General features: G+C 34.4%; 1 protein-coding gene across 1 annotated transcript; it reads left to right on the top strand.

Annotated features, from left to right (window-relative positions):
* Positions 1-6,177: 6,177 nt before the first annotated feature.
* Positions 6,178-12,680, top strand: LOC114291908 (disease resistance protein Roq1). Its single transcript, XM_082871755.1, has 5 exons — positions 6,178-6,315; positions 8,477-9,556; positions 10,356-10,793; positions 10,878-11,819; positions 11,910-12,680. Exons 1-5 carry the CDS (start codon positions 6,178-6,180, stop codon positions 12,492-12,494), a joined length of 3,183 nt encoding a protein of 1,060 aa, XP_082727881.1. The 3' UTR covers positions 12,495-12,680.
* Positions 12,681-13,242: the final 562 nt, after the last annotated feature.

Here is a 13,242-nt window from a genome sequence, read left to right as displayed (position 1 = left end):
CTTGCGGTGCATCCGGGAGGTATTAAGATGTATCAGGATTTGGGTCGCCAGTTTTGGTGGCGGGGTATGAAGAGAGATGTGGCTGTTTTCATATCGAAGTGCCTTACTTGCCAGCAAGTGAAGGCCGAGCATCAGAGGCCAGCGGGTTTGTTGCAACCCTTGCCTATTGCCGAGTGGAAGTGGGAGCATGTCACTATGGACTTCGTTGTAGGTCTTCCGAGGACTCAGCGGGGTAGTGATGCTATTTGGGTAGTTGTAGACCGGCTGACTAAGTCGGCGCACTTTATTCCTATGCGCGTGAAAGATTCGGTAGATCATCTTGCCGACTTGTATATTCGGGACGTAGTGAGATTGCACGGGGTCCCAGTGACGATCGTCTCAGATAGAGATCCTCGTTTTACTGCTAGGTTGTGGCAGAGTTTGCAGAGTGCCTTGGGCACTAAGTTGACCTTTAGTACGGCCTATCATCCTCAGACTGACGGGCAGTCCGAGCGTACTATTCAGATCCTCGAGGATATGCTTCGGGGTTGTGTCCTGGACTTCAGTGGGACGTGGGAGAGGCACTTGCCATTGGTAGAGTTTGCCTACGACAACAGCTTTCAGTCTAGCATCGGTATGGCACCGTTTGAGGCCTTGTATGGCCGACCGTGTAGGTCTCCAGTGTGTTGGGCCGAGGTGGGTGATGCACCTTTGTTGGGTCCGGAGTTGGTTAGGGAGACGACGGAGAAAGTTGAGCTTATCTGTAGGAGGCTTGTTACAGCCAAGAGTCGTCAGAAATCTTATGCTGACCGTAGGAGGAGGCCTTTGGCGTTTGAGGTAGGTGATCATGTCTTTTTGAAGATATCACCTAAGCGAGGCTTGATGAGGTTTGGGAAGAGTGGGAAGTTATCCCCTCGGTTTATTGGTCCTTTTGAGATCCTTGAGAGGATTGGCGAGGTTGCTTATCGATTAGCCTTACCACCGCAGTTATCCGGAGTGCATGACGTGTTTCATGTGAGTATGCTTCGGAAGTATGAGCCAGATCCATCACATGTGTTGGATTGGACCGATTTAGAGGTAGATGAGGATGCCTCGTATGAGGAGAGACCGGTTCGGGTCTTGGATAGGCAGGATCAGGTCCTGCGTGGCAAGACCATTCCTTTGGTGAAAGTCTTGTGGAAACATCACGGAGTGGAGGAAGCCACTTGGGAACGTGAGTTGGAAGTCCGTGAGAAATATCCGGACTTGTTTGTTGACGTGTAATCTTGTAGTTAAATTTTGTTGAACTTAAGAGCTTTTATATATGTCTTAAGATGTGAAACATTGAAAATGTTTTGATTTATTGGAAGTATGTTTTAGAACTTGCCTCATATGGAAGTTGAATGTAACATTATATATGTTGAATATATTGTTGAAATTGGAAAGATAGTGCATAATGTTGATGCATGTTGAAAATACATATGTTGTTTACATATTGTGAAATGTCTCTTGTTAAAGGGATGGGATGACCGGTAATGGGTCGAATTGTTGAATGTTAAAATGTAACATTTTCTAAAATGGAGGAAAACCTGTTTTTGAAAACTTGTGCTTAATTTTGGGGACGAAATTCTTTAAAGGGGGGAGGTTATAGCGATCCCGGGTTTACCCTTGCTGTACAGTGATCCGGACATGTGTCCGTGGATGTTGGTAGTTGTTTATTATCTTGTTTACATCCTTTTACTTTGTATAATGAGTCATAGGATGTGTTGGGCAGGGTTGTTACAGGTTGGTTGTGTTTGGGAGCCTAGTATTGCTGCCCAGATTTTTGGACCTTCGCTCGAGCGAGGAGTTGGTCGCTCGAGCGAGAGTTGAGTTCGTGTCTGGTGGATCGAGCCAGAGTGGCTTCGCTCGAGCGAGCGATGGCGTCTGGTTCTGGACCTGAGAGTTGCCTTTCTTGGCTCGAGCGAGCATCCTTCGCTCGAGCGGTCTGGGTTTTTCTTCGCTCGATCGAGAACTTCTTGGCTCGAGCGAGAGTTTTCTGTGTCTGGTCGCTCGAGCGACGAAGTCTTCGCTCGAGCGAGCGTGTTTTATATCAGCGGACAGTAGCGTTTTTGAACATGATATTTTTCACTTTCTTTTTCTTTCAAACCCTTGATCCGAGACCCTCTCTCTCTAAACTTACCCTCTCTCTAAGATTTTATCTCCCTAGAGTGTGAATCTAGCATAGGGCCTTTGTTAAAAAGATAGGGGGCGTTGAGAGCTTCGATTTAATCTGAAAAAGTTTGGATTTGGAGCACGCTGATCTTCGAGTCTTCATCTCCTTTTTGGCTCAAACTTCGAGGTAGGGATACCCTACTCCTCTCTATGGGTTTTGTCTTTAAATTTTAGTATTTTGAAATGTTGGGGTTGGTTTGGTAATTTTGTGAAAGTTTGGGGCTTTTGTGTAATTTTACAAAAGTTGGGGTTTTATTCATAATAACCCTAGATGCATGTTTGGAATAGAGAAATGGAATTAATGTTGAATCATTGATGAAAATGGGACCTAAGGGTTGAAATGGTAATTATGGAAAATGGCCTAATTACATTGTTTAATTAATTGGGATAATTAATTGGGAGAAATGAGAAAATGAAATGTTGATTGAATATCTATTTGTGCATTTATTTTCTGTTTAGAAATAACTGCTTTGGGCTATCGGTGGAGGATAGTCGTGATTGTTGTAGACAATGCATGATGATTAGGCAAACGGAAACTAATCAATGGAATGTGTCATGGAATTTGACTGTTGATAGAATACATTAACTGTATGTATTGAGTGATTGTATATAGAACCAATGTGTTTGTATACGTTATGTGTAGAGGAGGAGATGGGGGATGTACTCCGCAGTTTAGGGGAAGATAGGGGATGTACCTCTAAACCGGATAGTGTTGGGAGAAGATAGGGGATGAACTCCGTAGATACAGCTCATATGCTTGTCTAGAGAAGTGAAGATAGAGCTCATGTGCTTATCTTTGTGAAATGTGGATATAGCTTATATGCTTATCTGAATGTGGGATATTGTTGTTATACATATCTGTTGAGAATGTGGATACAGCTTATATGCTTATCTGTAAATGTGGGATATAGTTTTTATACTTATCTGTTGAAATGATGATAGAGCTGACATGCTTATCTGTTGAAAAAGGGAAAATGAAAAGTAACTTGGACTCTTAAGTCGTATGACATAAAATGTGATTTATGTGAAAGTATCAGTGTTAGCCATCTATCAATTGCTAATATTTTAGTCATTGTCCATGGTTGGTTTAGTGTATTTCTACTAGGCTGTGGCTCACCCTATATGGGAATATCATTTTCAGGTACAGGTAGCATGCCACCTCCAAGGACATAGCTTGGGAGGCTAGAGGCGGACATACTTTTGTCGTTTTACTTTTGATGTATTACATGTAACTTCAAGCCAAGGGCTTAATGTGTAAACGAGTTAGTACTTTTTTGTTGTAACCAAGTGTTAACTTGGAAAGCTGTAAGCCCGTAGGGCATTTTGTTTTGATGTTAACATGTAATACTTATGTAATGAGACTCTAATGAATAAAAGAATGTGGCTAGTTCATATGTCAATGCATGTCTTATTTGATGGGTTTAATGTTATTATTTTGAGGACGTTACAAATAGGTCAAAAAGAAATCTACTATACTATGTGTGTGATTATAAACATATGAGATATAAAAAATATTCAAACCCAAAGGTCTTATATTTTTTCTTCCCACTATTACTAGAGGTGTTGTTGGGTCTACATAGTCTCACCACAGGATTTATTTCAATAATTTGAATCGTTCATATTCGAAGGTCCGCTGAGAAAATCATTTTTATAAAAAAAAAATCGAATTGATCAGAATACTATAAATATATTATTATATTACATTTGTCTTCAAAATAATAAATTGTTCATGATCAAAATTATAGTTGACATTTATTTTTTAATGACAAATGTGATCTAATCATTTACTCAATGTTATTTAAATAATTTAATTTTTACAAGAATAATATTTTTTGTGAGCTCTCTAATATAAACGGTTTCAATTATCGAGGTGATCCTTGTGATAAGCCCACAAAGACCCAACAACATCTCTAACTCCTAACCATTATTTATAATCTCTCCATGCCCATAGTGGTTGAAACCTACCAAAGTGGGTATCATTCCAAGCGAGTAATTATGTCTTGTGAATATTTTCTTACTTACAACGAATTAATCTGCCTATCTACATATCTATTTTTATAATCAAAAAATAAGAAAAATTTAAAAATCATTTTTATATGTGAGTTAAGGTGGTGTTTGATAAAATTGAAAACTAAAAACTAAAGACTGAAAATTAAATATTGAAAACTAAATACTGAATTTTTTAAGCTAAAAAATTGCTTGATAAAAATTTAAGTGCTAAACTAAAATGCAAATCAAATTTGAAATTTATTATTTTTAAATTGTATATTTCAATTTTTATATTATAATGGTGGTGGTGGTAACGATAATAGTGATAGTAAAACGATGATGATATTTATGGCAATAATGACAATAACAATGACAATGAATGTAGTGGTAGTAGTGGTGGTGGTGGTAGCAGTAGTGATGGTAGTAGTAGTGTTGCCATGATGGTGGTGGTTGTGGTGGCGGTGGTGGCATGGTGGTGGATTGGTGGTAGCGATAACAGTAGTGGTGGTGGTAGCGGTAGCGGTAGTGGCAGTGGCGGTGACGGTGGCATGGTGGTGATGGTGGCAGTAATAGCGGTAGCGATGGTGATAGTGGTGGTGAATTTATAATAGCATATATTGATATTTATATTTAGTATTTATAAATTCAGTTAGAATTAAGTAAGTTTTAAATGACTTAAATTTTTTTTTAAGTTTTAGCCAATATTTTAAGAGAGACTTAAATTTTTAAGTGATATCAATTATGGTTGTCAAAATGATTTAATTGATTATTACTTAGGCTTTGTTTGGAAAGTTGGCTATTTTAGTAAGCTATTTTAGTTTTTGACTATTTTAGTAGGTAAAAATATTTGTGTTTGGAAAGATGATTGGATTCTTTTGTGAATTTTAGCCAACAAATCCTCCAAACCCAACTTACCAAACACCGCCTTAATATATTCAGTTCTAAGTACTAAATTATGTTACCAAACACCCTATCTTCTTTTTCCTATTTTTTGTTGGCCTTACCATATCGTGGGCCATGGTGTATCCAAATGAATGATTCTATCCCATACCAATAATTTTACTAAAAAATTTATAAAAAATACAAATGATTAAATGTGATTGATTGTGAAAATAACAATAATATTTTTACGTCCAATAATATGTGGACATAGATGCTTTTAATAGAGTTGTTAATAAAATTTCAAATAGATATAGCATTGTTGGTATCCAAATATTCCATATGAGTAAATGAATCGCAATAAAAACAATTTACATTTGAAAAATATATTTTAAAGGTCTCACTTTCTCACTAACTTCGTCCACCCATGCCTGTCTCACTGTACTCCACTTGCACTCTCTCTAATCCACAGTCTCATTCACATTTGGTGCAAAAGAATGCAAAAATCACACATATTTTTATTTTATTTTATTTGTTTTTCATAAACTTTTTTTTTTATATTTTAGTAATTGTAAAAAAAAATTAAGTATTTAAATTATTTAAAAGTTAAAAAAATTAAAATGTGAAAAAAAATTACTAAAAAAATTACAAATAAAATTTTAAAAATCAAACAAAACAGAAACCAAAATTTGAAACCTACCTCATACACTAATGCTTATGCGTGAATAATGTCACATTTTATTAGGACACATCTCAATTAGCTCCGTTTGGTAAGAGATTTTTTGGTTTAAAAAAATTAAAAAGTCACAAAAGAAATTTCAAATTTCAAATTCAACCCTATTTGTAAAATGTCAAACCATACAAATTAATCAATCAAATTTTTTTTCACAACTATCTATTTTATTAAAAAAATCAAATTAATGTTTGATATGTAAATCAAATTTGAAATTTATTATTTTTAAATTGTATATTTCAATTTTTATATTATAATGGTGGTGGTGGTGGTGGTAACGATAATAGTGATAGTAAAACGATGATGACATTTATGGCAACAATGACAATGATAATGAATGTGGTGGTGGTGGTGGTGGTAGTAGCGATGGTAGTAGTAGCAATGATAGTAGTAGTGTTGCCATGATGGTGGTGGTTGTGGTTGTAGTGGCGGTGGTGGCATGGTGGTGGATTGGTGGTAGTGATAACAGTAGTAGTGGTGGTAGTGGTAGCGGTAGTGGCAGTGGCATGGTGGTGATGGTGGCAGTAATAGCGGTAGCGATGGTGATAGGGGTGGTGAATTTATAATAGTGTATATTGATATTTATATTTAATATTTATAAATTCAGTTAGAATTAAGTAAGTTTTAAATGACTTCAATTTTTTTTTTTTAAGTTTTAGCCAATATTTTAAGAGAGACTTAAATTTTTAAGTGATATCAATTATATTTGTCAAACGGATTTAATTGATTAATACTTAGGCCTCGTTTGGAAAGTTGGTTATTTTAGTAGGCTATTTTAATTTTTGACTATTTTAGTAGGCTAAAATATTTATGTTTAGAAAGATGATTGGATTCTTTTGTGGATTTTAGCCAACAAATCCTCCAAACCCAACTTGCCAAACACTGCCTTAATATATTCAATTCTAAGTACTAAATTATGTTACCAAACACCCTATCTTCTTTTCCCTATTTTTTGTTGGCCTTACCATGCCATGGACCGTGGTGTATCCAAATGAATGATTCTATCCCATACCAATAATTTTACTAAAAAATTTATTAAAAATACAAATGATTAAATGTGATTGATTGTGAAAATAACAATAATATTTTTACGTCTAATAATATGTGGACATAGATGCTTTTAATAGAGTTGTTAATAAAATTTCAAATAGATAGATGCTTTTAATAGAGTTGTTAATAAAATTTCAAATAGATATAGCATTGTTGGTATCCAAATATTCCATATGAGTAAATGAATCGCAATAAAAACAATTTACATTTGAAAATTTTATTTTAAAGGTCTCACTTTCTCACCAACTTCGTCCATCCATGCCTGTCTCACGGTACTCCACTTGCACTCACTCTAATCCACGGTCCCATTCACATTTGGTGCAAAAGAATGCAAAAATCACACATATTTTTATTTTATTTTATTTTTTTTCATAAACTTTTTTTTTATATATTTTAGTAATTGTAAAAAAAATTAAGTATTTAGATTAAGTACATTTAAAAGTTAAAAAAATTAAAATGTGAAAAAAAATTACTAAAAAAATTAAAAATAAAATTTTAAAAATCAAACAAAACAGAATCCAAATTTTCAAACCTACCTCATACGCTAATGCTTATGCGTGAATAATGATGCATTTTATTAAGGCACGCCACCCTTAGCTCTGTTTGGTAAGAGATTTTTTGGTTTAAAAAAAATTAGAAAGTCACAAAAAAATTTCAAATTTCAAATTCAACTCTATTAGTAAAATGTCAAATCATACAAATTAATCAATCAAATTTTTTTTTTCACAGCTATCTATTTAATTAAAAAAATCATTCCAAATACATTAATTTTTTTTTATCTCATAAAAAAATTAAGAGTAAAAAAAATACTAAAAACCTAAGTTCCAAGCGGCCTCTTTGAAGAACGATTAACGCCATCCATTTGTATAGATCAGTGGCTACCTAATTGGTATAGTTAACAATAGAAAACAAAGTTTCAATAAACAATAACTATTCACAAATATAAAAAGTATTACGCCAAATTAACTACTAATTTAATAATAATTAAAAAGTGAACACAGTCACCAAGCCCAACTACCTAACCCAAACTTGAGAATAAATAATCAATTGTAAACAACATTCAAATCCTTCTCTATTGTATATTATTTGTTTTACCACCATTTCATATCATTAAGAAATGAAAAAACATTATTTAGTTTCAAGAATAATTATTTATGAACAAGGAATCAATTATGAATGACCACTTAAATAGTGATTCCAAAGGATCACAGAAAATGAGTGACATATAGCAATATTTGTCTTTAAATAATAGAGCAATGATTGAATTGGTTTAGGGCATTTTCGTTTAAATTAAACAAATGAAGGTGGGTAGATTGGTTCATGATTTTCCAAAGGGTAAGAATTCTTGTCAAGACACATACAAGCTTCCAGGAAAAACCAACATGTAAATTAAGATAGCATTTCTCTCATCGGTTTCTTACTTGGTACTTCATTTACATATATTAGATAAAAGAGTATTGTTTCAAAACCATGATAGTGAAAATCCTTTCTTTTCATCCAAGACTCTTCCAATTGTTTCAACAAAGACAGTAACATGGTCTTTTGGTTCAGTATTGCATGAGAATTAGCGATTAAATTCAATTGATGGCATTCTTATTGTTCTTTATTTTCCATCTTAATCTGATAATTAGACTTGAGTCAAAGTTTATCTAGAAAATTGTGAAAGTAGTTGGAGACAAACTAAGTCGCACAACCTTGGGTATTGCCCCCAACCTGATTGGAATATATTCTCGAGCCAAAAACATTGGGCTTTGGTTACAAGATGAGTCTAGTGATGTTGGTATAGTCGCAATTTGTGGGATGGGTGGAATAGGGAAGACAACCATCGCCAAAGTACTATATAATTCGAACTTCTCAAGATTCGAAGGTAGCAGTTTTCTTGCAAATGTAAGAGAAATTTTAAAACAACAAGATGGTTTACTTCGATTACAACGACAACTTCTTTCAGATATGTTAAAGGGAAGAAAGGAAAAATTGTACAGTGTAGATGAAGGAGTTATAAAGATTAAAAATGCATTATGTTGCAAAAAAGTTCTTGTAGTCCTTGATGATGTGGATACAGTAGATCAATTGGATGCAATACTTGGAATGAGAGACTGGCTTTCTCAAGGTAGTAAAATCATCATAACCACTAGGCGTGAGCAATTGCTCAAGGCTCATGAAGTTTGTCGGGTGCACAAGGTTGAAAATTTGGATCATAATGAATCCTTAGAGCTCTTTAGTTGGCATGCCTTTGGGAAAAATTGTCCCATTGATGGTTTCATAGAGGACTCAAAGAGGGTGGTACACTACAGTGGAGGGCTTCCATTAGCTATAAAAATTTTGGGCTCTTCTCTGTCTGGAAAAAGTTTAAATATCTGGAAAAGTCAATTAGAAAAATTGAAAGCATTTCCTGATTATGAAATCTTTGGAAAACTCAAAATAAGCTATAACTCTTTACAAGATGACCACGATAAAAATTTATTCCTCCATATTGCTTGTTTCTTTGTTGGGATGGATGAAGATTGGGTAGTTACAATTCTAGATGGATGCGATTTTTACACAATGGTTGGGATTCAAAATCTCATTGATAGATGTCTGTTAACAATTGATGAATGCAAAAAGTTGGTGATGCATCAATTGGTTCAAGAAATGGGAAGAGAAATTGTTCGGCAAGAATCACCTAAGGAGCCAGGAGAACGTAGTAGACTTTGGAATCACAAGGATTCCTTGAATGTTTTGAGAGAAAATACTGTAAGTGTTAACCTTGTTGCTTTTCATGTTTATTTCTATTTATTTATGTAGTTATGCTATTTATATCGGAAAAATAATCTAGAAAAATCTTTGTATAATATAATAAACGAAAATGGGTAAATTACACCACCGGTTCCTCTAGTTTGATCGAAGTTTTATTTGATTCTCGTAGTTTCAATTTGAACAATTTAATCACTACAATTTTTTTATTTTTTATGTTTTGTAATGTGGTCTCTCCGACATGTGTTGTTAAGATTTTGAATGGAAGAAAATTATATACAAAACTAGAGGGACCAAATTGAAATTCAAAACAAATTACAATGACCACCGGTGTAATATATTCATTACACCGATGGTCCCTATAGTCTGTTTGAATTCCAATTTGGTATATTATACCAGTGGTCATTGTAGTTTGTTTGGAATTTCAATTTGGTCCCTCTAATTTTATATATGGTCTTTTTCTGTTTCAAATTCTAACGGTAAGTAACAAGGGACTACGTTGCAACAAATTTGAAAATGTAGGGATCAAATGGTTCAAATTGAAACTATAGAGACTAAAATAACACTTGCTTAAACTATAAGGACTAATAGTGTAATTCAACAATATATATATATATATATATGGATGTATATCATCTAGGATAATAGGGCAATTGGATTTTTGAAATTATCAGTTTCATTTCTGTTGTTTTTATTTGAAAAAGGCCACATCATTTTGTATGATTGATCTTTGCAAAAATTATATTTTTATAGCATTACTCTTATTGATAAATATTGCCCTCCTCTTGTTCATTGGCAGGGGACAAGAAAAATCGAAGGCCTCACACTTGATATGAATTTGTCCAAGAAAGATAAACATGACAGGACAATTTTTGGTGTTAATAGAAAACGTCATTATGATGAATTACTCGACACACCATTTTTAACAAATGTAGGCAACTCATTTAAAAGATACTGTTCTGGCATGTTCTCCTCCAAGAATGTAGGCACTGCTCTAGGAAATTCAAATCAAGTAACTTTGGAAGTTGATGCATTTGCAATGATGCATAAACTAAAACTTTTGCAGCTCAATTATGTACAAATAAGTGGAAGCTTGGAAAATTTTCCCAAAGGATTACGATGGTTATGTTGGCATGGATTCCCTTTCAAATTTATACCTTGTGATTTTCCTTTGGAGAGCCTGATTGTTCTTGACATGAGTTATAGTAGCTTGCAAATAATTTGGGAAGGAGAAAAGGTATGTTACAGATGTATATATATTTTTTAATTTCGTGTGAAAACTGAAAGAAATATTAATAGCAGCTTTTTTCTTGTTTTACAGCTTCTCAAGTCACTAAAAATCCTTGATCTTAGTCATTCCCATTGCCTTAAAACTCCCGACTTCTCGAAAGTCCCCAATCTAGAGAAGTTGATATTTATAAATTGTGCAAGGCTAGTTGAGGTTCATGAATCCATTGGACACCTTGAGAGACTTGTTTTGTTCAATTTAAAAGATTGCAAAAATTTGAGGAAGCTCCCGAGAAGCATTTGTATGCTAAAGTTTTTGGAAACACTTGACATCTCAGGTTGCTCAAATCTTGAGGAACTGCCAACAGGAATGGAGACTATGGAGTCATTAACAGTTCTCCATGCAAATAGAATTTCCATAAGTCAATTACTCTGTACCAGTAAGGAGGTCAAATCATGGCATTCATTCATCTATCCCTGTCTGTTGAAGCCAAGAAAAAGCATGGAAATTTCATGGGCTCTTTTACCACGGCGCTTGGTACACTTAAGTCTTGAGAACTGTAATTTATCAGATGAAGATTTTCCTATGGATCTTGGCAACCTATCCTCCTTGCAAATTTTAAATCTGAGTTGTAATGCAATTCGTAGCCTCCCAAATTTCATTAGAGGTCATACTGGACTCCAGATCCTTAGTTTAGATGAGTGCACAAGGCTCCGATCACTTGAAGTGTCGCAGAAATTGAAAGAATTACAGTTCGTAGGATGTACATTGTTGGAGAAAGTAACCTTTCCAACCATAGAATATAATAACATATATGGCAATCAAGGCACTCGCTGTTTGCATCCAAATCTACTACGGCTGGGCGGGAATCACAATATAGTTGAGATTATGGGAAGCTTCAAGTTTGAACCTCTAGGAAATATTGACATGGAGATAATTAACAATTTGGGCTTGTCCAACTTCGGATCCATGGGAAGCCAAACTGTTATGCTTTCCAACTTGTTCTCAGGGAGTCCAAGGAAGCTTCCCCTACAGGTCTCTCTCTCTCTCTCTCTCTCACACACACACACACACACAATATATATATACATAATCGTTAAATTAATTATGCTTTATGTCGCACAGGGATGTCATGAAGAACACATATTCTATGCTTATTGTTTAGGAAGCAAGGTTCCAGACTGGTTTAATCTTAAAAATGAAGGATCTTCAATATCATTTACTGTGCCGTCGCATCTTAATTTCAGAATCCGATGCTTGATTGTATGTTCTATTTATACACTTTCCAATAATCGAAAAGAAGATGATAGGTTTGATACGATTGATTGCATCCCACATACCATTATTAGTAATACGACCAAGAGTTTTATTTGGAGTCATTCCCCATATATCTTTGGCATTCCTAAAGCGGATGAGGATATGATGATGTTAAGCTATTGGAAGTTTGAAAATCAGTTGGAAGGTGGGGATGAACTGAATATTTCAGTGGTTGAAAAAGAGTATTTTCATGTAAAGGAGGTCGGAGTCCATCTTGTGTACAAGGAGCAAGAAGAGAAGAGTAACCAATCAACTAGTGAAGAAGCATCCCAACAACTCTCTCTCTATGGAAATGTAGTTCCCGGAAATGCATCTGCAGTACGTCCCGCGAGTAAAAAACTCTACCATCTAGGCCATCAGGTGTTGAATTGTAGACTTTGTGACGATCTATAATAACAGCCTTCGTGCACTACTACCTTGGGAATTGGTTGTTTTGGAGCTGTGAGATTGGGTAGGCAACGATGTTAAGGATTTTGATTAAGTGATATGAATCAGTTGTATATTGCTAGTGGCTCTGCTTTGTGATTTTCTGTTATGAAGGAAGAAGTTATTTCAGTGAGAGAGAATATGTTGCTACTTTTCTTTGATTTTGATGATGTTGTGTACTATTGTTTGGGTGAAGCTGCTGCTACTGGGATTATATTTTAATTTTGCTCAGAGTTATATTTTACTTTGGAATTACTCATGTTTTGCTAACGTAACTCTCACCTAGTGTCTGACAAAATCAAATTCAAATAGTCTATTTTAAAATAGGAGCACTGTTTGGATCCATGTGCTCGCACCGATTCTATTTTAATAATTCGAACTATTTATTCTATCAGGCATTCATTTCGTCTATTTCTTTCACATAAAAAAATTGGGTCAATCTAATAATTATAATATATTGAATTTATTGAATTTCTCACCAAAAAAATAAATAATTTATTTTTCAAAACACAATTGTTGTCCAAATTTTTGATGTCAAACCTAATAAATTGAATATATTACAATTATCGGATCGACTTAATTTTTTGTATAAATTAAATACATGAAATATTCAACAAAATAAATAATTTGAATTATCAAAATAAAACCCATAGTAAGTCTCACGAGTCTAAACAATGCCCTCCAATCCAAATTATAGATTGGAAAGAATCCTCCT

The sequence above is a fragment of the Camellia sinensis genome, chromosome 5, assembly GCF_055761805.1.
Source record: "Camellia sinensis isolate YWXY chromosome 5, ASM5576180v1, whole genome shotgun sequence".
Taxonomy (NCBI): Eukaryota; Viridiplantae; Streptophyta; class Magnoliopsida; order Ericales; family Theaceae; genus Camellia; species Camellia sinensis.
The sequence above is the reverse complement of the archived record's forward strand: the minus strand, read 5'-3'. Positions and strand labels throughout refer to the sequence as shown.

Bases quoted from the DNA above. Each gene is read 5' to 3' on its own strand.
- LOC114291908 (XM_082871755.1), top strand. From the start codon at position 6,178: ATGGTGGTGGTTGTGGTTGTAGTGGCGGTGGTGGCATGGTGGTGGATT. The intron at 6,316-8,476 runs GTGATAGGGGTG...AAGTTTATCTAG, and splicing joins CAGTAATAGCGGTAGCGATG to AAAATTGTGAAAGTAGTTGG. The intron at 10,794-10,877 runs GTATGTTACAGA...CTTGTTTTACAG, and splicing joins TAATTTGGGAAGGAGAAAAG to CTTCTCAAGTCACTAAAAAT.